At 40.1% G+C, this 25,943-nt stretch overlaps 1 protein-coding gene across 1 annotated transcript in view; it reads right to left on the reverse strand.

The window, feature by feature from the left end:
* Window positions 1-7,529: 7,529 nt before the first annotated feature.
* PSEN1 (presenilin 1) overlaps window positions 7,530-25,943 on the reverse strand; it is a 47,756-nt gene continuing 29,342 nt past the window's right edge. Inside the window, exons 6-12 of the mRNA XM_075282840.1 lie at window positions 23,132-23,199; window positions 21,140-21,360; window positions 19,673-19,771; window positions 18,476-18,562; window positions 15,917-16,090; window positions 10,478-10,596; window positions 7,530-8,437 (exon numbers count right to left, since the gene is read on the reverse strand). Of these exons, the coding sequence (XP_075138941.1) occupies window positions 8,282-8,437; window positions 10,478-10,596; window positions 15,917-16,090; window positions 18,476-18,562; window positions 19,673-19,771; window positions 21,140-21,360; window positions 23,132-23,199 (924 nt within the window). The 3' untranslated portion in view covers window positions 7,530-8,281. The remainder of the gene's footprint in view (window positions 8,438-10,477; window positions 10,597-15,916; window positions 16,091-18,475; window positions 18,563-19,672; window positions 19,772-21,139; window positions 21,361-23,131; window positions 23,200-25,943) is intronic.

The following is a 25,943-nucleotide window of genomic DNA, read 5'->3' on the forward strand; positions in this document are numbered from 1 at the left end:
TTTGCTCATGTTCAGATGTCTCAGTAGTTGAAATTCTGACACCTATAAAAGTGTCCCAGGTCATGAAGTCATTGTGCAGTTCTTCAGCACTACCAAAGGTATAATCAAGCCTTTCTGTGGGATATGGGATAGACTTCTAGCTCACCCACCATCCACTGTCCATTCATAAAAGGGATTCAAAAAAACCTTGCATCCAGACTAGAATATTTCACATTTCATGGAATGGAAGGGTTAGCTATAAGCAGAACTGGACCATAATCATGTTGCATTCTTCTCATCTTCAGCCACTTCACAGACCCTTAAATTCACCCCAGGGACATCCACTTACTTATTAACATTGGGGTAATTACCATCTTGTAGGTATTTTAGTTCCTTAGAGCTGTCTGCTTAGTTTCTGAGCTTGCCTCTCCTTGGCCTCAAAGGCAAACTTGGTGTCTTGAAGTTGACCAATAGCTTCCTTGGCCTCCTGCATGTCTTGAATAATTTGAGTGTATTTCTGAGCCATCTCCTTGTTCTCCCTCCGAATTTCTTGCACCAGTTGGTTGACCTCTTCTGTTTGCTTGGTACACTGAACCTTTAGCTGCTCGACCTCAGACAGCATGGCTTCCATGGTCTTCACCAGCGAATCTAGCTTCTCTTTAGACATGGTGTTTTAACAGTTTCAGCAGCTACTGTTGTGCAAGGAACCTGGTGAGCTTGCAGAGTGATGTAAGTCTGACTATTAAATGTCTGTTAAATCCATAATTTATACAGTCTGTGCTCCCTGCGCTTTACATCATCACTAAGCTGCTTTCCTTAGATAATCTCTGTCCTCTACTCACAGTGGAATAATCCATTAAGATTTGAGCCTTATGCTGACTGCTACACATGTAGTTCAGTATGGAGATGCAAAAGACATAACATTAGTAATCTTCGCACTATAATAATTATTCTTTTAAGATGTATGAGGCCAAACAACACAAATCCTAAAATATTATATTTCAGGACTACTCTTGAAATACCATCAAAAGTCAAGACCATACAAGATCGTTGAAGGAATATTTCTTTAATCAGCATCATTTATAATCAAACCATAGAACCTTGGGGTTATGTTTGACTCAGATCTTTCCTTTACACCCCATATCCAATAACTTGCATACTTACGTCACCTGTACCTCAATAACATCTCGAGAATCTACCCATTCTTTACCATGGAAACATCAAACACACTTATTGTAGCATCCTCGCCTTGACTACTGTAACTCCTTACTAATCGGTCTTCCCCTTACCAAACTCTCCCCTCTACAATCTATTCTGAATAGAGCGGCAGCCAGGATCATCTATCAGTCTAAATGCTATATTAATGCCTTTGTTCTGTGCCAGTGACTTAAATGGCAGTGTATTCAATATAGAATACAATATAAACTTTTCATCCACACCACAAAGCTCTCCATGGCTCTGCACCATCCTAATTTTCCTTCCTCGTCTCTAACATTCAACCACGTTTGGCCAATAACCTAAAGGCTAATATTATTACCAGAACTTCCCACTCCAGTCTCCAAGATTTCTCTTTGGTTGCACCACTTCTTTGGAGTGTACTACCCTGTAAGTTAACTCTTCACATCTCTTCGGGCAAGTATATCACATTTCCCAATCTAAACACTGCAGTTATTCTCCCTCCTCTGTTCATGCCTCCCTCCCCACATTACCCAATACAACATGATGCCTATATCCAAGTGTAACCCTAAATGCACAAGTACTTGGATCTGTTTATAAAGGGATGATAGTTGGTGATGGCTCATACAGATTTATTTGTATAATTATAATAACCTTTTTCCATAAAAATAAATGGCTGGTGCACTGTATAAGCACTTCTACCTTTCGTGTTACTCTGGTCTATACATCGTAAGCTCTTGTGAGAAGGACCCTCACTCCTATTTGATGAATTGACTTGTTAACCTGTAATGTCTCACTTTGTCTGTACATGAAACCGATGATTTGTAAAATGCTGCAGAATATGTTGATGATATTTAGTTAAAATGTATTATTATTGCTGATAAATGTAACACTTGGTCTGGCTGCAATATTAATATCAGTCAAGTACTGCCCTCAAAACACAGACAAACCACATACACATGCCCAGTCCCCAGGCGGTGACATTAAAAAGCAAGATAGTGGGAATCAGTGTGATTTACAAAGACAGCACAGAGCGTAAAAGGCCTCAGACCATAGACCAGTAAGAGCACATATTTCCAGAATATAAGAAAGAGAAGACCCCTAAATACGCCACAATAATTTGGAGACCTTGGAGTCAGGAGACAAAGTTTGTTGCAAGTATTTAAAGGGGTGGAGAGACAGTGTGCAATGGTCAACTATGTCTACAAAGTGAAAGAGTGGACAAGGGATATACCACTGTCGCCAAGAGATTGTCTGGGATAAACAAGTGATAAAGAAACAAAATCCTGGATGATCAGGGGGATGTAAATGGAAGAAGCCACTGGCAGTGGATCCAAATAATTTTGGTGAATTGCGCTGGACCTAGCAAGGGCTGAGACAGAGGGGGTGGACAGGGGCCATCCATGGCTTTTTAATAACGTTTCATTTACCGTAAATTTTGTGTGGCAACCACACTGGTAAATATTGATGAGTAGCCCAATAATAGTTTAGTAAGTTAGGAACAGCCGAGCCCGCCTTGTACCCTGCAAACCATCAGGGTAGATTTTGCCACCCTGTCACTTATAAAGCAATATAAATGTTATTATCGCTGCCTGTGGGGACCTTCATTCACTCAGGACAGGGAAGACCTTAAAGTGATATAGCAGCTTTAGCAAAAATGACATCCTGACTGTAGATGTACGACCAAGAAAAAAAATAGCGTGGGAACCCCATTTATTCAGTATAGTCTTCAGTTCTCTAAGGGTCCATTCACACAGAGTTTTTTGGCTCTGATCTTGACGCTGAATCCGTGCCAGAATTCAAGTGGAAAAAAAAAAGCCTCCCATTGACTTCAATGAAGTCAATGTGAGGCTTTTTTTCAATATGGATTCTGACGCAGACTCAGCATCAAGATCAGAGCCAAAAAACTCTTTGTGAATGGACCGGGGGTAACATGAAGGTAGAATGGAAAGCATACAAGCTGTTCCATTGTGACCACTAGGATCAACTTCTGTCCTCTCGGAGACCAGATCCTGGCCATAATTCTAGGAATTTACATAGTCTCCAACACAAAGAATTCAATTCTCTAAAGATCAATTCTTGTGCCAGTTCCCACCACTTCAATTGAGTACATGGTAATGTATTAAGCTCTCAAATTCGACTTGTGGTCTATTACTTCCATAATCCTAGTTCCCTCTCTGCACAGGATCAACTCTGCTGACATGCTCCATTTTCTGTGTGTTACAATTACAATCTTGGAGCTGCAATATCTAGCATATTCATATGTATGCTCCACTTACTGCTAAGGTCTAAAAGAAGGATTCCTTATTTCTTCAGACATGTACTACATCACAGGGTACAGCCTTATGGGATGTTCACACTACTGTTGGTGTCAGACAGCTATTGTCCGATGCTAATGTCTGCGCAAAATCTTGCGCAGACATTACCATCGGACACTAGCTGTGCCCGTTATATTTTGCATTGATTTAATGGGACATCGGGTGCGTTTTTTTTTTTTTTTTTTTTTTTACAGTCAGTGTCTGTCCTTAAGTGTCCATTCACAAAGATGTCCGATTTTTCAACGGACAATTAAGGACAGACACAGACTGTAAAAGAACGCACCCGATGTCCCATTAAATCAAAGCAAAATGTAACAGACACAGCTAGTGTCCGATGCTAATGTCCGCGCAAGATTTTGTGCGGACATTAGCATTGGACACTAGCTGCCGGACACCGACGGTAGTGTGAACGCACCCTTACAAGTGTGAGAAGGTGACAGGTAGAATGCTGGAGTCCAGATATATCATCAGCAGGTTTCGTGTGGTGTATCTGGAGTAGGCCTCAGCCCAGGTGTAGATCCTGGGCTCATTACTGGGCTAGAAAAGGCTGCAGATCCTGCAGTGCAGTGCAGTTCCATGATGTGAAAGGAGGTGTATGGTTCTGTCCTGTAACCCTGAGTCCGGTGAGACTATATTGCTCCTGCTTTGTTCATGTGGCTGGAAGTAAGCCACAAGTATAGTTAGGTTATCTGTTCTATTTAGTGGCTCAGACAAGCAGGTATTTATTTTGTTTTTGCCGAAGTTAAGGCTGTGTTTTGTTTTATCTATTTTGAGCCTGAAGTTAAGGTTTATTCTGGGTTTTTTTTTTTTGTTGGTTTTTTTTTTTTCATATACCAGTTTGCTGAACATTTTGTGTACCCGTCTTGACTGTTTGGGTCCGTACCACTGATTCTTCCAAGCTAACTTCCCCATACAGTAAAGAGTAATATCTAAAATTAAATTTCCTTTGTGTATCTCTGTGATACAGAGGAAAGGTAGGCTTGCCCTTGTGTAATACAGATGTCAGGGAGAATTGAATATGGTGACTGTGGGCTGGGACTGTTCTGAAGAATGGTCGTATAGCTACCAGCTTTCCTTTTCTTATTATCAACTGCTTTAGGTATATTTTGTATACGGCAAAGACTCTCTTGAAATGGGCTACATAATTCAACCATTTCCTATACAGAAGTATCTTGTAGAGAAAACTCCAAAAACATTTTGTGAGATCAAGTACCGATTTTCCATCTAAACTAGACAGGCTATTCCACATTACCTGAGATACAATAAACACTTTCATGTTCTTCTATTAGAGACTGTCCCTATATCAGAATTGAATTGAATTAACAATTTGTGACTATCAAGATCGCATGAAATGCAACTCCACCTTTGAATGAAGCATGTATCTTTCTAAGAAGCAGCTCAGTTCCCAGAATACCCTCAAAACTTAACTTTTGGTCTCAGAAAGCTTAAAGCTTTATCACTCAGGCAGGGCCATTTTAACACATTGCTTTCATAAGTGGGACCTGAGGATGCCAATGAGTTGAAGTTGGGGAATGCTGGACCCACTGTCTGGAACAGCAGGACAGAAATGCAGGACTGTACCGCTATCCCAATAGGGTCCCCGCTACCATAAGTCCTGGGGCAAATGCACTGTTGGACCTGTAGTTAAAGTGGACCTGCATTCAGGACTGGCTTTACTGTGTTGACCGTTTCACATTGCTGTGTGAATCAGTAGGACAATCTACCAATCATGTGAACCATTCGGAGGGTCCATTAAAAGTGGTGCGAGTGACGTGAGTGTCCTGTAATAGTGTACAATACAACAAACACTGGGGACTATCCAGGTACTGGAGGGTAAGGTAAGAGTGTAAGAGGTAAAGAGAAGTTACAGCGCAAGTTAAACATTCATTGTATAATAAAAATACTTTTCATTTTCATACATTACCATAAAGACTTCTGATTGAAGTCAGAGAAAACATCCTTGTCGTATAGAGTATAAGGGCACCTTACAAGAGCTCTTTCATTCCTTGGTCTGACAAAGGATACTAGATTATTGCATTTTACTGTAAATCACTTTTAATAAATTTGAACAAATATACTGTATAACAAAATGGCATCGAACACATACAACAAAAAAAACAAAAAACATCAGTTTTGGAGTTAAATGTATGTACTGCTTGAAGTTTAAATGTCCTCTCCAGAGTTAAGATGTTCACGACCACTTGGTCCTTTGCATTTGACTTCAATCTACAGCTAGTGACATCCCAAGGAGGAAGGGACGACTTGGTAAGTATTACACAATTTTTAGGTAGGCAGCCATGCTGGTCAATAGTTCTTTCCCAGAAACTCATTAAATTACGGTCCAGACCAGGGTTTCTAAATAACCAATAATTCAAGTACCCCCTGCTTGAATTACATCAAATCACCCCAAAAGGCTATAATTATATTGAAACTTGACAAACTGGTATTATAGCATTATTTTGGGGATAGGATATGTCTGTGTTATCATTAATGCAGGTGTTATAGTGCAGCAGGAGCACTTGGTTATAAAAGAGCGCTCGTGTGATGAACCGCACAGGGAGGGTCCAAGCCATATGTGGCTCCTGGGCCACTGGCTGTGGATCACTTGCCCAACACATGACATGCATTTCGTGGGGTAAATGTAAAACAGGGCAATATCTTAGGCCGTTAATAAAACTAAAGGGGTTAGAAAACCTCTTTAGGCTGAGGCCCCACGTTGCGGAAACGCAGCTTTTCATTTTCATACATTACCGTAAAGACTTCTGATTGATGTCAGAGAAAACATTCTTGTCGTATAGAATTTAAGGGCACATTACAAGATCTCCTTAGTTCCTTGGTCTGACAAAGGATACTAGATTATTGTATTTTACTGTAAGGGCCACTTCACATGGAGTTTACGCTCCATGTATTCTGTACATTTTACACGTGTAAAATGTAGTTAGCCGTTGAGTTCAATGGCTTTTTCGTATAACGCGTGTCTTTTTGCATGTGCGCAAAAAGATGCGCGTTATACGAACATGCCATTGAACTCAATGGCTAACTACATTTTACACATGTATTTTTACATGTGTAAAATGTACAGAATACACAGCGCGTAGACAGAATACAGTTAGCGTAAACTCCGTGTGAAGGGGCCCTAAATCACTTTTTTGTTGCAGATTTCGTTGCGTTTTTTGAGCTAAAGCCAAGAGTGGCTACAAAAGGAATGGGTAATATATAGGAAGCTCTTATACTTCTCCCTTCAGTTCAATCCACTCCTAGATTTGGTTCAAAAAAACGCAACAAAAAAAAAAAAGCTGCGTTTCCACAACATGGGGCTTTAGCCTTAGGGTTTTTTTTTTTTTTAGATTACTGCTCTGCTACCCCCAATTTTTTAAATTTGTTTTGTTAGCAGCCCCTATTCCAAAGGTATCCGTATTCTTGGCTACCAAAGCAATTGTAGAGGACATGACAGATCCTATTTATATCAACCACCAAACTCAAATACATTAGGGCTGTTAGGTAAAGGGGCTGTAAATGTCACTTGCTTTTGAGTAATGGGGTGAGGGGAGTTTTGAGCTAGTAGGAATAACAAGACTTAGCAGACCAGTAAGAATACTGGTGGATTTTTCTCCGTTTAACTCTTTAATACTGTAACCTGAACTTTTTACAGTGAATCTCATGAAAACAGACCAAAAATCTTTTTTTATCAACGTATTCCCTTTATAAAAATCATATTTAATGGCAGTCATTCATAGTTTCCAGTGTGACACTTAAAGCAAGCAAATATAAAAAAAACAAAAAAAAAACCCAACTAAAAAGACACAAAAACCAACAGTAGTTTTGGGAGGCTAGAGAGTGAAGTAAGCATGGCATCATCCTCCTCAGTCTGCATAAGAACAGTAGGCATCTGCGATAGGATGGGATGATCTGAGATTTGGGTCAACATTTACAGACTCCATCTTTATCATCCTATGTATAGAGTTCAGCATAACCTCTGTCAAAAATTTTCAGTAGTGCCTATGAGCCAAAGAATAGTAATAACCCCCCCCCCCCCAAAAAAAAAACCCCAAAAGATTCAAAACTTGTAGTTATAGCATAGAAAAGAAAGCAAGATTATACAATTACCCCCTGCTGTGCTGTAGGGTATCTCCCTTTTAGGAAAGGAGGATAAAGTCTATTTCTACAGTATCTTACTGTAGGCAGTCAGTATATTGATATTTTGTGAAAAAATGGCAAGAGTTAACATTAAAGCCTTGGTGTTTTCCAATAGTGTTTTATTATAGGAAGATCATATTTGTTCTAAAGAGTATTGCTTTAAATGAAAGTATCTGCACCACAAAGTTTTTGGGAATTCCAGCCACAAATGCTCACTCCTATTGACCCTTTGTAGTTGCGATTGAAAAAAAGGAAAATACTCCTAATGGTATTCACACCATTTTAGCATCCTTTGGTCTTCCCTTTTAATCTTGCTGCTGAAGTTTCTCAGTTTTTTGCAAACGGCACACATTTTATGGGAAAGGATTTTTTGTGTCACCTTTGAAAACGTGTTGAAAACTTTTATTTTTTTTTGCGCTGGTAAAAAGGAATGCCATCGTTCTGAAAACCTTTGGCCATCAAAAGATCTAGGTTGGATAACTGCATGGAAACTGTCCAGAAGCAACTTATACAAACAGTACACAGGTTTAATGTCTTCTCAGCACTAAGGGAGTAATTACTCAAACCTTTCGACTTGGGAAAAGAAAATCAGAAGAGTAAAATACTCCTCTTCTCTGCGTCCATAAACAGTCACGTTTAAGGAAATTGTCCAAAACATACAAGTCCAGAAGTTAAACATAAAACTGATGGAATGCCAACTGATCCATAAAAGGCCGCACTAAGTTGTCTGTAGCAAAGTAGAATACAAGTCCAAATGTGATGGAGATGGGAAGTGCTGGCAATGCCTTCTTGAAGATAGCAAGAAGTAAGAGGGTAAGGCACAGGCCCTGCGAAAACAGCCAATTAAACAGTTATATAAACCAAACATTAATAGTCATCTACATCATCTAGTGAATATATTTAGCGGTGTCCTGCAGTTCAGAGTGGAGTAATCTGGAGCACAGAAGTATGAAATGAATTAAAGAGGAGTTTTCATGTCCTCTAACAGTATGAACCCAATTCGGTTTTGCCTGTTACCTTCCCCAGTTGCAGTGATATCGGTACCAAACCCCTGTAACTGGGGTAGAAACTGAAGTCACACGCACAATGTTCGAGAATATGAAAAGTTCTCTTTAAGTTGTTGGATAGGGAGGAGTATTGGCCATATAATAATATGCGACTATATGTCCAATCATTATACACTATAAATTTAAAGGGAGACTGTCAGCTTTAAATACACTTTCCTTGAGCTGCCCTCTATGCTTTAGATTTCAGGGAAAAACAGTTTTCCCATCATTTTCTTATGAATATAATGGCATTTTTCCAGGGAATTTATAGCGGAGATAGAATGGGCTGCAAAGCTTAACAATAGCAGTAATTTGGAAACGGAAGAAATACCTGTACAAGGTACTGCGATTAGGTTTATAACCAATTTACTGCTGACAGACTCCCTTTAAATTCCCATGCTATCTGACGTCCTCCAAAAAGCTTCCCAAAATTTAAAGGGGTCTGCTCTGCCATTTCTATATCTCCCACTTGTGCAGACCCTTTCCATTAATTTTACAAAACAGATAGTGCTGCTATTTTCAAGAAATATGTAGATCCTATAGCTAGGGCCTGCATCCATCATTTATAGCATACTAGCTTTTACCCGCGACTTCATCTGCGGTGATTTGAGAATTGGGCGGACACAGACGTGTGAAACTGGAAAAGTGCTTTAAAAAGTTTGGTGGGCTAGCAAATGTGATGTGTTATATTGTGTATGTAGTGATATAGACAATGATGTGTTGTATTGTGTATGTCGTGATACAGACAATGTGATCTGTTATATTGTGTATGTAGTGATACAGACAATGTGATGTGTTGTATTGTGTATGTAGTGATACAGACAATGTGATGTGTTGTACTGTGTATGTAGTGATACAGACAATGTGATGTGTTGTACTGTGTATGTAGTGATACAGACAATGTGATGTGTTGTATTGTGTATGTAGTGATACAGACAATGTGATCTGTTGGGACAATGTGATCTGTTGTATTGTGGGTAGTGATACAGACAATGTGATCTGTTGTATTGTGTAAGTAGTGATACAGACAATGTGATCTGTTATGTGAGTGAGTAGAGTGAGGGCTACTCCTGAGGTGACAGTAAGGAGTGTGCAGGCAGGTTGAGGCAGGAAATGCCAGGCAGTGTGTGTGAGTCTATAGCTGGGGCTAGGAGTCCTGCTTTTGTGAGTCTCCTGCTAGGAAGTCATGTTGTTTAGTGGCACCAAAAGTAGCCTGTGACTCAATCCTAAGGGAAAACTATGTTTGTGGAAAATTGCACGCAAATCCGTCCAAGTGTTTTAGCGTGATTGAGGAACAAACTCACAAACATCCAAACACACAAACTTTCACACTTATAATATTAGTAGGATTCTATGGGCATAAACACAAATACTGAGATGGGAGTACCCTTTTTAAAGGGTATTTTAAAAGAAAACATGGAAACATAGTAGAATATGTCTCATAGCAAACCAGGTTCCCATGATCATATCACACCATGGAGACTGAAGACTGAGACTTACCTAATACTACATACTGTGGAGCAGAGGCATAATGTCAAGCTCCTGGGCGCCTATGCAAAATCTATTTCTTTCCCCCTGCATCTACTATTACTACTTTCTAATATAGTATATAATATATAACCAAAAGACGTTTAGAGCTACTCCCCTTTCTGTTTGCAATCACTGTGGTCCCTGATGAAGCACAGCACTACACAAGGTAATTTCACAGATGGAGAAGTGGGACAGGACCAGCCCGAGTTAGGACTTGATACTCTATGGGTCCCTTAAAACACAAAACAGCTTTGAGAATTGGAGGGGATAGGACTTATACGAGTTACTCACAATCAGTATGGCAACAAAACAAGCCAGGGTCGTATTCCAGTCTCCACTGGCTGTGGCTGAAGCTTTTCCTACAAGGACACTGTAGAAGATAAAGTCACCAAGTCCAAGTTTTACTCCCCCTACAGAAGAAATAAAGAAAAAGTGGAATATTTATCAACTTTGTGGTTTTAAAAAGCACTTTCATAGAAAACATTGTAACGGTAAAGAAAAGCAGTGTAAAAAAAATTCCCTCTTACAGTATTTGCTTTATATTTCCTAAGAAAACATTTTACATTCACAAATGTCCTTTATTACAACAATGCCAAGTAAATCTACAGCTGCACATTCACACCAAACTCAGAAATTGTAGAAAGACAGTCCACATTAAGCAGATGTCACTGTATGACCCGCCAGAAAACAGAGGTAAGCATGAAGCCAAGAGCATTCGAAGGTCAAGAGACAAGGATAAAGTAAAGTATTGGAGGACCCACAGGTGAAACTACTAAGGCTTGGTTCACATCTGTGTTCTGTATTCCGTTCGGGGAGTCCACTTGTGACCCCCCCCCCCCAACAGAATACCGAACGTATTAACAAGCGTTGAGCTTATGAAAGCACACGGACCCTATAGACTATAATGGGGTCCGTGTGTTTTCCGTACAAATCATACTTCATGAGCTACTTTCCTCTCCGCATGACTCATGCAGACACTGCACGGAAAACACACGGACCCCATTACAGTCTATGGGGTCCGTGTGCTTTCGTTGCTCTTGGCTTGTCAATGCGTTTAGTATTCTGTTTGGGGACCTCCTGAACGGAATACCGAATGCAGATGTGAGCCAGGCCTAAGTTTTATGAGGACAAGGGACATCACTAGAGCAAAAGAACATTTTTTGCCTGATGGAAGAGTCTTCAGATTTGCGGCAAAACCGTAGTAGGAATCTAACCTGGCGCCGCCCCCTGAGTGGCTGGCTGCCTGATACAGGGCTCCAAGCTGGGAGCAACCTTTATCTTTCCTTTTTCACTCTTTTTCTCTGTATCTTCAAGAATCCTGTAACCAAGCAAACTAGCACTATGAATTAGCAACTATAAATCGAATGGAAGATCCTGTGGAGTATTTTGTTCCTTTTGTTTCTATTGTTAAGCATGGACAATGACTCAAGACCTGGACATGTGCCTGCTACCATCCCCCCCACGAGCTAAGGACAGCATGGACACCATGAGGCAGAGAAAGCTGGAGGAGAGACCTGCAGTAAAGTATGGACTTCTTCTTTCAAGGAGATGATTTTTGGAGTCTATTGCTGATGTGTGAAGATGCTACAGCTGACTGGTATTTCCTTCTTTTACTGCGGACACGAGGGAATCTGTTACAACGTGGGAACCTACCATCACCCACCTACCCATGTGTTTATGGAAGCTTGGCAAGAGAGCAGCACCCTGTCTACCTGGATGGCTTCAGACCTCTCTGGGCAGTAGAACACAGTGGTAAGAAGAAAGGAAGAGGAGGGCTTGTGATGAGGGTTATTTGGGGGCATTTTTATTGTGGTTAATGGACAATAGCGCTGATGCAAGATACCGAACTATCAGCTGTGAGCATGAGATCTCACCACCTACCAAAGGAACTGCCACATGTTATCATGATAGCTGCATATGTCCCCCACCTCTGCAAAAAAACGGGGTTTTTTTGCCTGTTATATCTACATGCTGTGACCCCCCCCCTCATGTCCTCCAACCACGGTCGGGCTGTATTATTAACATCACTTCACACAGAGAACTAAATGATTTCTTTTTAGTTGCTATGATTCCTAGGATTTCTCTATCTGCCATGAGCTTGTATGTGTTTCTCTCTTATTATATACTACTGTACCATCTATGAAACTGTATCACTGAAATTTCCCCATTGTGGGACTATTAAAGGATTATCTTAATGTACTAAATTCTACTTGCATTTGATCTACTTTTGTGTCATACTATAATATCCTTCATATCATTACTAACATAACATTTTAAATGTAAGTTATAATTCAGGAAGTTTTGATCCTTCTGGAACTTAGTGAACAGCATTGAAACACTGGCTCGAGCTCAACCTACAATAGTGCTGACTAAGGTCCAGGAGGCTCAAAACATCAAGAGGTACAATACTAGAAGTTACCAAAAGGGTTAACAATCATTTCAGGAATTTGCAGAGTGTCAGGTATATATTCATGTAGAAATAAGAGTAAGAAGACAGGTGTATTTCCTTCAGTTCCCTCTCTATCTTCAGATAAAGAATGACTAAGAGGCAGGATTTAGCTTGTTGGGCCTATACTGGGAAAGTGTCTACAATGAGTTGTCTCACAAGCAGATACATAGTAGCCTCAAGTCATTCCATTTCATCACATATATTGTTTTACAAGCACATGCATTATGAAGGCCGATTTAGGGGAACATTAGATGAATGCCAGACTGAATAAATATACAGGGCAGACGTTTTGCACTATAAGGCAGAACAGTCTGGAGGGACTCTTCGTAATAATGCTAGAATGTCTTTAAGGGGGTCTCCTGAACCTTTTATATTCAGCATAAGTCATCAATATCAGAATGGTGGGGGTGCCAGGAATCGGACCCCATTTACTTTATAGGGAGAGAGCTGCAGAACTATGCTTTACTACTACATAGTGGACAGAGCCTTGCCACAGCCCCTTCAGTCAGCTGACAGCTTGTGGTATGAGGTCTCAGACACCTATCATTCTGATACCAATGACCTTGGGCTGGGCAATTAACTTAAAAAAAAAAAAAAAAAAAAGCAAAGTCAGCTCAATTAACCGTTTAATTAACTTACTGGCATTGACTATTTCAATTATTTTGGATCCATACCATCCCTGCATTAGCTAAAGGACAAGTCACTAACTGTAAACTATCCAATAGGGATTGCTGATACATGAAGAACCAAAACCAAAATTCTGTGGCATAGCATATAAATAGGGGATGTGGCAAGTAAATCAAGGTAAAATGCTCAATTAATCGTGACTTTGATTTGGGTCATAATCTCTCAGCCCTCCTAGAAGTTTAGTTTCTTTACACTTAAAAGGGAATCTGTCAGCAATAAATCCTACTAATATTATAAATGTGAAAGTATGGATGTTTGTTAGGGAGCATTCACATGATGTTACGCTCTGCTCATTCTGAACGTAAAATTCATTCAGAATGAGTGCGTAACAAGCAGCTCCCATTGATTTGAATGGGTGCCGGCATACGCGCGATACCCATTGAAATCAATGGGAGGCTTTCTTCCCTATTGCTTTCAATGTAATACGCGCGTATTACAACAGAGCTACCGAAACACCGGAGCAGGCGGATAATTGATGGCAGTAATTTACTGAATATAGGTGGATCATCAACACCAACAACACGCAGAAGTAGTTACGGGCAGAGGCTAGTTGATTATAAACCTAATCCCAGTACCTTATAAAAGTGATTCTACAGTTTCTAACTATGTGTCTGATATTCAACTTAGAGACTTTTGATTTTTACAACTCTCAAATATGGTCTTTAAAATGGCTCCGTAACTGGTGCTTAAACTCCTCAGCTGTATGTACATGTGTCTACATTAAGATTTAGAATGATAAGGGTTATGCAGGGAAAAATAACGCTTAGCAGTGCATTCTCTGTACTAGATGAGCTTTATTACTAACACAGCCCTGCGGCAGTGAGGATTACATTGGCAGTGTAATCCATCTGGGAAGGCCAGAGGTCTTGTTCCTATGCCTCTCCTGATGACACTCTGTCCTCCGATTATATGACAGACTCTGCTCTATTCTATGTACTTGGAGTAGGAATGCAGCAGAGTAAGGGATGTCACACAAAGTCATAGCGGCACATGGGCAGCACGCACTGATTTCTGGTAACCCCGCTGCACTATGAATAGGTAGTCACTGGTGCTCCAGAGGACCAGCTTATACGTTAGTAATAAAACTTATCCAGTATAGGGATTGAATTTGCAAGTTTTATTTTTCCCTGCATAACCCCTTTAAGGTCATAGCCCCTGGAAAAAATTGCCACATAAGTGCAGCCTAGGGAAAACAGACAATATACTGAATACACTGGGCGTAATACTGGAGAATTTATGCAGTATAGCCCTTAAGCTGTTCTTCAGTCATAAAGTCATAAGACATCTGCACAGTAACATAGAATAGGTATGTGTCTATCCTTCTCATGAAGAGTTGCGCTGCGTTCACTCAGACCTTCTACACATTCCTGTGAAATGAGCTGGGGGTCATGAGACAGCCCATAAAGAATCTCATTACATGGCCTATAGGGAAAAGTTGTGATAAAAATGTGTCCTGTAACAGCAGCACACGCCTGGGAGCACTAATCATATTAGACAGTTCTGCTTCGTAGCAAAGTTGAGTGTGGGATACTTGTCTGAAGACATGCTATATAAGCAATTCCCACAGCGCTTGACCCAGCAATATTACCACTTTGATAGTATAACATAGTTACAATATCTAACAGGAAGATAAAGTATTGCATTTCTTTGTATAACAGACTATAGAAACAGTTAGATTTCTAATATACCATCATGATTTCTCAATGACGTTCTATGACAAAACTGATAATGATGATGTCGCCTATAACAGATCCCATACAACACAACCTACCATTTCTGCTGTCTCTCTGCACAACGATGCCCTGACAGGAAAGCTCCATGTACAGTATATGTGACTTAAATCCAGTTTCCTACACAGTTGGGTGGACAGGACCACCACTGTGCAGGAAAAAGGAAACCGTGAATGGGCTGCAGGTCTGAGTCAATTGCTGGGTGTCCTAGAGGATAGCCCTCTATCGATCATAAAGTAAAGGTATATTCTAGCAATTTACCGTCTTAAGGGGGAATAACTAAACTATTAATAACTAAATTATTAAGCATATAAATATATACTCTCACTATATATGCATTATATATTTTCCCCATGGTGGGACTATTATAGCATTATCTTATCTTATAGGTGTGATTCCAAACTCAAGGACCACCACACCTATTTGAAGACTGAGGCCAAAGAAACCTGTGGGTAAAGCAGGTTAGTATTATTTACATAGAGCGCTACATCCCAGAGAAGACTTCTGAGCTATATATTCATGAAGAAACCACAGTTTGCATTGCCATGTCAATGCGAAAGGGGAAAGTCAGAGAAACAAACAGGCTAGACCACAGAGATGGAAGAAAAAGAAAGAATATACTCCATACAGAATGCCCATTGAGATCTGAAACTGCAACTCCACAAGCACAGGCATGTCCAAGAAGGCAGGTCTTAAGAATAAAATAAGCAATACAGAAGTCTAACTGACAATGTATTGCAACATAAGGCAAACAGATACGGATTTTTACAACCTATACTTTATTATGGAGTGTTACGTAATGCTTTTGGCTTTTTTTTTTTAATTTCTCAATGATTTTCACTGATAACACAGCTAAACACTTACGTTCTTCAGGGTCTTCACTCGGAGGTGCGTTACTAGGCAGAGCTTGCACAGCTGCTCGTGACTCAGCAGTAGAGTTTATTGGGCCAATTCTGTTATCTCTTTGTTCTTCCCAATCAGCATCAAAACCTCCATTATCATCTGGCGTAGCGGCATTACCACCCGACTCTACTGGCACTTTATGGGGAAGAGAAAAAAAAATTGCTATGGACACCAGCTACTAAAATAGCTATAATGCAAAAATAGACACAGTTTACAATAAAATTACAGCCTGTGTAGGAACCAGACCTCTATCCATGGGAAATATAATTAAAATTAAGCTTTACCTATCACCTTTATGACATGAATGCTTTAATGCATACGTGTCTATATATTTATCTGGAAATAAGTGTGTATCTATTAATGTCTAATGACAAATAAGACCACAGACCTGGTTAAACCCAAATAGATTCTGTCAAACCAATTTTCTTCTCCAATATCTTTAGGATAAGGCCCCACAGGGCGTCCCGCAGCAAGAAAAAAGCTGCAGGAAAAACCACGGCGGCAATGCTGCTTTAGACAGAAAGTTCGCAGAGGTTTCCTATACCTATGGCGAAACCGCCAGCATGTCTGTAGGTATAATTGACATACTGCGATTTCCAAAAATGTAGTGATGTGACAATTCTGGAAACTAGGAAATGGATCGTCCCCAGATAATCAGAAAATGTCCCTGGGGTGGTCAAATGACCTCCCCAGGGATATGGGTAAATATGCATTTTCACTTACCGTATATACTCGAGTATAAGCCGAGTGCGCCTCGGCTTATACTCGCGTCAATACGTTAATTGAAAACGTCACATGACTGGTCCGCAGTGAAAGACATCTGTGGGAGGCCATTGGAGCAGCAATAGGTGAGTGGTGAGGCAGCGCTGCCACACCCCAAGATGTTTCCAGAGCATCTTCTCCGCCTTGGAAACATCTTAAGGCAGCCCTGGAGACAGCCCTGCCTCACCGACCACCTATCAGCAGTAGCGCTGTTCCAGCGGCCTCCCACAGATGTCTTTTACTGCGGACCAGTGAAATTACCACTTGAGTCAATACGGTAATTGACTCGACCGTATTGACTCGCTGCAGCAGGCCTCCGCTCCAGTCCCGGCCCCCTCATCCGGCTACAACACATGCCGGGTGACGTGGCTACGTTAGCTCAGGCCCGCATCCGGCGCGTCAATGACGTCTTACTGCGTATCAGCACAGGCGGCGTCATCACGCCCCCTACGCTGAGACGCAGGAGCAGCTGTGGGAGAAGATGAGCAGTGGCGGCAGTGGGAGCAGCAGCGCGAGGTCGGTAAGTATGAGAACTTAATGTTTGTTTGTTCCCGGGCCTGCTCACTGCCGACCCCCGCGTCACCTTATACTATAGGCCGCAGAGGCCGGCAGTGAGTAGGCCCGAGCCCCAGCCGCGATCCCACTGCCGCTATTATTATACTCGGGGGTCTTTTCAGACCCCGAGTATAATAATCGGAGCCCCAGGGGAGGTGAGAGAAAATAATAAACTGTTTTACTCACCTCTCCGGGATCCGATGCTAATCCTAGCCGGCTTCAGGCCTATATGGTAAAATCCCAGACCACGTGACATGTGGGATATTACCATATAGGCCTGAAGCTGGCTAGGATTAACATGAGCACAAACAGAATGTCATACATTTAACCCCCTCGGCTTATACTCCAGTCAATAAGTTTTCCCAGTTTTTTGTGGTAAAATAAGGAGGGGGGGGTCGGCTTATATTCGGGTCGACTTATACTCGAGTATATACGGTACTTGTGTAATTTAGAAAGTAGAAGTAGGAATTCAATTTTATTTCGGATAACCTCCAAGTCTATGGACAGCTTTTTATAATACATCAGTACAGAAAGTGGTCACTGCATCCAGTATTTTTTTTTTTTTTTTTAGATTTTATATAAAGCATTCTATGACTACAGGCTAATTCCTTTCAAAGGAGAGAACTTAAAAAAAAAAAAAAAAAAAATCAATTGATAATTCTTAGAAAATGCAAATAGTAAGGAGTGTATTTCATTGACAGGTATGTAAGACAAGTAACTGTTTACATGTTCTTGCCTTTCTGAATCATAATGAGTCTTTGTTTGTACTGCTAGAGGCTGCTGATATATCTACATATTTGGCGTTCAATAGAGGTGGTGTGTGTGTGTATCTATATATATCTATATATGTTATTTGCAAGCTTACACTAAATGCCAGATTTATCACAGTAGCTGATGTTGGATGATAGATCTGGCTATTTATACTCCCAAGTAGTTGGCTATTGCACCCGAATTTTTGATATGTTGGGGCAGATTTATTAAGAATGGTGCATCATACACCAGTTTTAATATAGGCCCGACTGGTGGAGGCCACACTGACATCTTAACTCATGCTAGAAAACTAGTGTGAGTTAGTGCTTACATTCGCTTGCTTACATTAGTGCTTAATGTCGCAAACAAAGAGCAAAATGGGGGCTGTGGCGCACAAAAGGGCATTGTGCTAGATGCACATCCCAATATCATTACAAAACCAAGCCTCCCTACCTTGTGAATTAAATGATGGTTTCTTTGACCCACTCTGTGCAAATCCTGGATCTCCATCTGCCATCTTCACTAGCCAGATCATTGTAGCTGAAGGCAACATAAAAAACAAAACAAAACAAAATAAACACACAATTAATTAGCAGACTAATGCATTCTGAAGCTTATAAAAAAGTAAATTAAATCACTAAATACTTCCCACTCCTCTAACTTTACCTATAAACTCACAAAACATGACAAACTGACAGTAGGGGTGCATAAAGCATATAAAGGTTACGCTCTAAACACATACACAAATGTATATATGCCAGGACTGTGGCGTCAGCAGGCCAAACCTCCAATTACAATTTTTCCTCCTATTTTTCCACTGCCTGACTCCTTCATAAGTGTCTAACATCCATAGCCAAACACTTTTTTTAATTCATGAAAAAAAAAAAAAAAAGTAATGACGGAATTCCAATGAAAGTAAATGTTAAACTACTTATACCAATAATTGTAAAATTAAAAATGAATGATTTTATTTTGAAGAGGAGTCTAACTTTGTCACATTTAAAGCGGCAATGTTTGTGTTTCAAGTGCCAGTGGAGGCATTATTTGGGGTTTATGCGTATATACTAACCATTCCTAGTAGAGATGAGTGAATACTATTCGAAACAGCTGTTTCGAATAGCACGCACCCATAGGAATGCACGCAGACTTTGTCGGCGGCCGGCCGCTTAACCCCCTGCGTCCATTTATTCCTATGGGTGCGTGCTATTCGAAACGGGAGTTTCAAATAGTACTCGCTCATCTCTAATTCCTAGGCAATACTACTACACACTAATGCAGAATGCCAATTGTTGCACCTCTAAAGTCTTGGCACATTGTTAAAAATAACGCTTGCATTATAAGATGTGAGATTTCATATTAAAAAAACGTTAATGGCAGTCGTAGGGGTTATAATGCCCCTTCCATAGGCCTTGAACGGCAGAAAAGTAAGAGTAATTTGTCATATGAGCTAAATACATGGTGTAGTACATTGTTCTGTGAAGAGCTACACAGTATCATCATCTATAAGCAATGATACAGTCAGAATCATTGTCTGACACAAAGATGACCACAAAATGATTTTCTTCCAGACTTGTAAGTAAGGATTTTTTTTTTTTTTTTTTTTACAGCAGGAAATAACCAGTGTAATCCTTGTTAATACAGCATACATACAAGAGTAGATTAAGGCTGGGAAGAGGGTTTCATTTCTCTCTTGAGCAGTTTCCACAAGCATACGGAGGGGTCCCTTCGGACACAAAACAGCTATAAGATCTAAAAAGAAAATAAGATAAGATTTTGTAAAAATTAAGATGTTCAAATATTTTACAATTTTTTGTATAAATGTGATCACTTTACTCAGCCCTGACGGACGCTACTGTACCTCTTGGCCTTTTAAGGTGCCATTAATATAGCTATATAGACATGATTGGCCATTTAGACACCACTGTATTGATAGTTACAGGATATATTATTGAGAAAGTTATTAACCTCCAGATATAAAAAAAAGTTTTCAGAAATGAATACATGTGAATATAAGAAACCAATATATCTTTAAGGATATTTGTTCCTTTCACTACTTATAAAAGGTGGTCTCCATCTCCTTATCTACAATCTGACTGGTGGTTTACATAGAGATCCATCTCTGTATTCAGAATCACACACAGACCTCTATGGAGAAGAAAGAGTTGGAGTAGGAGGATGCTGGCTTGTTAAGTTATTTTTTTGCCTCATTTTGTGCACTGGTAGCCTCTCATCTACAAACCTAGCAGTGTTAAAGAGCACAGAATAGAAGAGTAACAGCAGCAATCATATATATGTGTTCTCCCAGCCAGAAAAAAGGGGAGAAGAAAATATATTAATTTAATAAAATATATTACAAACTTTCTTGTAATACTGTGTAATTACTTGTAACACAGTTGTTTATAACAGAAGATACACTTTAAGGACAAAGGGAGAGCACGCTATGGACTGTAGTGAAAACCACAGTTTAGTGAAGTATTGGAGGCTATCCCTAAATTGCCCCTTAGTGAGGGCCACAGATTATCACATTTATATCTGGTCTATCATGCATATCAGACATCACAGTTCCTCTTTAAAATTGTGATGTGCAACTTACCACTCTGTACTCACAGACAGAGCAGAGCTTCTGATGTGCTACGATCTAAACGGTTACATTACTGGAAAGATGTCCATCCATAATATAGCTCACCATGTTTTGGTTTGTTCATTACGTTATTTAGAGGATTGAGTGACCAACCTATATAATCAGACAAATGCTCTATATGGCAAGAAAGTCCATTTTCTGACATTGGTTCATTAATTCCCAGTGATTATTACAGACTGCATTTCTAAAATAACCAGTTGGCCACTATTTAGTATGGTATTTATATTAAAAGTGTCAAGATATGTAGGCTATGTGGCTGGATGGGGTTGGCACAGGTTTCCTCAGAGGATAAGCTGTTTACGATAAACAATTGGCATACTCCATGTAGGCACTGTGAATGGGGCTATCCAAACTCTACTTGCAGAAACTCTTTGGATTCTATATATTTATAACGATTTTCTATGTAATGCAAAAAAACCCCCCCAAAACTAATAGTACACCATGGTGCTGAAATGGAATTTTTATACTAAACTTACCATAAACTGATATAACAGCAAGAATAAGCCAGGCTGTCCATTCTGGAAGGTATTTAATAAACACCAAAGCCATCAATGCACTGATCATAATGAGATAAGCCTGCTGTAGAAGGAGCGGTCCCTTCCAATGAATGCAGATCATACCGACTACTCCAAAATTCCAGATCATCAGGGCAAGAGTGATGTAATCCATAGCCACATTGTACGTCTTGAATACTTCACTGGAAAGTAGATTATTAAAAGTTATGGAATTTAATTGAAGTGTAACTTCACCCAAGGTTTAAAATTAATCTTTGATCAAAGCCAAGTTCACCATCTTGCTAAGAGTTCATCAAAGGTCAAAAAAGCAGAGATTTGGGCTCTTGTATGTAGGGTCCTGCTACTAATGGACTGATGGGACCTGTCATTTTAACATTGTGTCTGATCTTTAGGCAACAGGTTATAGAACAGGTTACAGAAATTATTGCTCAGGAATAGTGGGGGCTAGGCAAAAAATTCCACCTGTTGAATTTAATGGAGTGTTGTCAATGAACGATGCCAAGAGTTGGAGGAGGTGGTGAAATGTCCTCTGTAAATCTCTACTTATTCTGGGCTTGAGAGTTCTATACGCATTTTTAAATAGTGACTGACATCCTTCCCAATCCCCAAATAGGACCACCTACTCAACTGTTTACTGTGTTGTTCACAGACAAAACAGTTGTCCCGTCAAGATGGCGCTTGGTATAAGATTCCAACTACAAGCTGCTCACATCTATAATATGGCTGCAAATGGAAGGGTATGTTATAGGACGTATCAATCTGTATTCTCCATTAAAAGAAAAGTAATAGTTCCCTGGATATCATAGATGTGGAGTGGCCATGTTATGGATAGAAGCAGTGTGCAGTTGGGAAATATAGCTTTCATAACAAAAGGGTGTAGCTTCACAAGGAGAGAAAATTGTGCCAAAGCAAAGATATTAGTTTTAGACAAAATTCATATTTCAAAAACATTTTTTTAGGTTTTCCTAAAGTTGCCAAAATCATTATGTCTTCATTCAAATTATTAAAATTTTCAATTTATTTTTTCTATATTCTATTTATTTCAGTCACTGGTCACCAAAAATGATCATTAACGGCTGCTGCAAGTATTATAGTAAGCAGTTGCCTCCTCACAACTACCTATTGATATAGGTAGTGTGAGAAGGTGACAGGCAGAATGCTAGAGTCACAGTCTATCTCCCCCAGATTCCTGACATATGTGTGGTCCAGGGCAGATTTTGAATAAGCTGCAGCCCAGATGTGGGTCCTGAGGCGCATTACTGGCCCATAGTTCCCAGTTCATCGGGGAGAGATATGTAGGCTATGTGGCTGGATGGGGTTGGCACAGGTTTCCTCAAACACCCAACACCCTGTTATCTGGTCAGAGATTGATCATAGCCTCAGTTTTCTTTTGACCATGTGGCTGGTAGTAAGCCACACGTACAGTTAGAGTACCTTTATTTAGTTAGCGCTCAGATGAGCAGGTTTTGTTATGTTTTTACCTGAAGTTAAGGTTGTATTTTGTTTTGCTCATTTTGCGCCTGAAGTCAAGGTTTAATTATTTTCTTATTTTTTTTTCTTTTCTAAATAAACCATTTGCTGCATATTTTGTGTCCCTGTCTTGACTGTTTGGGTCTTTACCACTGCTTCTTCCAAACTACATTCCCCACAGTAGGTAAATATATTGCTGAAAAACTACCAAAAATTACCATTAAGGGGGGATAAGAAAGCACAGTGAGGACCTGTCATACCACTAGTACTGCTTCTATAGGGGTTGTCATCCCGATAATACAGAGATTTTAGAGAGTTGATTTTCAACTTCTCTACAGAATACTACTCAAGAGATGATGATGTTAATCCATGTCACTTTGTGGTCTTCTTCAATCATCAGGACATTTAAGTCCAATAACACTAGGAATGATATAATGCAAGACAAGGTGACAAGGTCATTGCAACTGAGTAATATCTACTTACCCCAAGTAGATGAAAGAGAAGAAAAAGAGTAGCAGCAAGGAGGAAATGATGAGCCAGCCATGAATGACCTGCACAGACAAAACGCATGTATAAGTAAGCCACATAAACTGCATAGTGAGAATTAGCCCTGTAAAAAAGATCAAGGTACTAACACATATTAGCTAAGTGGAAGAAAGGGCATATAGCTACAGATGAGCGAGTACTATTCGAAGCGGTAGTTTTGAATAGCACGCTCCCTTAGGAATGAATGGGAGTGGCCAACACGCAAGGGGTTAAGCGGCAGGATGCCGGCTCCAGCTGCGTCCATTCATTCCTATGGGAGCGTGCTGTTCGAAACTACTGTTTCAAATAGTACTCGCTCATCTGTACATATGGCAGTTTTCTCATAAGACGTTTTCCACCATTACAGCATAACTAAATGTTATAAGGTGAAAAGAGTGCTGTCCCTTCCATTCTCAGGAGTGGCGGGGGTCCCAGAGGTTAAATCCCTTCCCCACCAATCTTGTTAGGTCATATCCTAGCAATCTGCTGTATCACTGAAAATTTGGAATTCCCCATTTAAATACCCTGTAATACAGACCCTGGTTGTTTTGACATAATTGAAATTCTACTTTAAGCAATTTCTGTGTTTTTTTTTTTTTTTTTAAAGAGAAGTCAGCAAGGTGAGAAATTGAACTTATCAGGCACTTAGGTATATCTATTCCAAGTTCAAAGCCTATTCCATAAACCTCAATTGTGGGCCTATTGTATCCAATCTTATTTGCAGCACTAAAGGCTTCGGTGCCTAAATACCCAGTTTAACAATGCTTGGGCCTACAGCGTCATCCGCGTGTAATAGCTGTCAGCTCCTCCCAACTCCTCTATGCCTATGCATGCTTGGATTGGGTAAGTAGATGTGTTCTGCATAGTGAAAGGAAAAAAACACTGTAGACAACTTGGAGACAGCTTATCTCCTGTAAGAAACAAAGAATTAGATGAGATCAGGACACCAATATACACTGGACTTAAGTTCAGATCTTTGCTAGAGTCTGCTTTGGAAACTCTGCCAGAGAAACTGCCAGAAATCAGTGAAGAAAAAAGTCCTGCACAGAGGATTTTTCTCTCCGCCATTTTCATTCTGAAATCAGCAGACCCCATTATAGTAAATGGGATCCACGGGTAACCCCTATTTTAGTGATCTGGCTCTCCTTCATATGGGTCCACTGGCAGACCTAAATGATGGAGAGTCCAGTGCAGTTGTGAACTTAGCCTGAGATAGTTTGGACAGTCCTGCCAAAAATTGGCAAGTTCGATCAATGCCGCCCCTTTGGGCATCTTATCACAATCAGTTCTTGTCCCTTTTCTTCAGTATAACAATGGTTATCAGGTATATGACTAGTAAACATGGCTTCTAAGCATATTCGGCGCTATGCTACGTGACATTACTAATTGTTACACAAGAGCATATTTGTGATGATTGTTGAATAAAGTATCTGGAACATCTGATGTTCAATACCTGGAGTAACAGGTGTCCAAGGTCTAACAAATTACAAAAAACAAACAAGAGGATGCTTGGCATTTTTACCGTGAGCTCTGTCAGGTTTTTCACATGTCAAAATTAAATTATTGGCAGATTTCAGAGATACAGATAAGACCTCTGAAATGTAAGCGAAAATCCAAAAAATGTCTATTGCTGGGGTCACATGTGGGACACATTATATCCCAATATATGATCAGACCTTTCTTCCATGCTCAGAGTCGTAGACATTTCTTTCTGGTAGGATCCAAACATAAATTTGTCAAAACTCCTAAGGGTGTCTGGCAGCAGGGCTAGTGCCAAACTGTGACATCTTTGGTCATGTTGCCAGGCCATAATTTCTTTTTACAATATTCCCATTGGAATCTTAGTAGAGGAAACATGGTGGGATGTATCTACTTAGTAGTTAGGACTCTAGCACCAGGTTCTGTCCTCATATGGACAACCAAGGACAGACCTGATCCAGTGTGTCTATAGTGATAACATTTCAGGATTGGAGTATCCTGCGTCTTTCCTTTTTTAGGATAACATGGATTAGAGACAGATTTGTACAGGGATTGGAAGGCTTATAGAAACCTTAGTGGCCTAGTCCATCTTTTCACAACAGGGGGTGGGGAGATGTTTATTACACTGTATTCTAAGCATACTACCTGTGAAGCCTTCCTATACACATACCAATTATAATAGAGTTGGTCATAGTACTGCCACCACTTGTTGGCTATGGCTATCCTCATAGTGGACCATACCTTTATCACAGAATACCCTGTATAGGAGATTTATGTCATCTTTTTTAAGGGGGACAGGTAGCTACACTGTACCTTAGACATACCACCTGTGTAGGTCTCCTAAATCCATACTAATTTAAAGGAGTTGGCCACATTCAAACCAATGTTATGCTTTTTGGCTTTTTTTTTTTTTTTCCAATAATAAAAAGTTGTACAGTTTTCCCATATACTTTCTGTCTCAATCCCTCATGGTTTCCTAGATCTGCTTGCATTCATTCATTCTGCTTACTCCCAGTGGCTACAAATCAGTTCATGGACATGTGTCAACCCGTTCAATTGAAGTGACCACAGCAGGACTACCACGTGTTACCGTTGGTTAGGCTCACAGTGCGTTGGTGAACTATACTCTTCTTACATAATACCCTGTATAGCGTGACAATTTTGGGCTAGGAGCTCCCTCCTTAGATTTCAAATAGATTTAGTCCATGGTGGGACTTAGGGTGCTGAGTCACAATTTGGCCCTTTTGTCTTTTTCCCCATTTATTAGTATGGACTAAATGTTTTAGTAAGC

The sequence above is a fragment of the Leptodactylus fuscus genome, chromosome 7 (assembly GCF_031893055.1).
Source record: "Leptodactylus fuscus isolate aLepFus1 chromosome 7, aLepFus1.hap2, whole genome shotgun sequence".
Taxonomy (NCBI): domain Eukaryota; kingdom Metazoa; phylum Chordata; class Amphibia; order Anura; family Leptodactylidae; genus Leptodactylus; species Leptodactylus fuscus.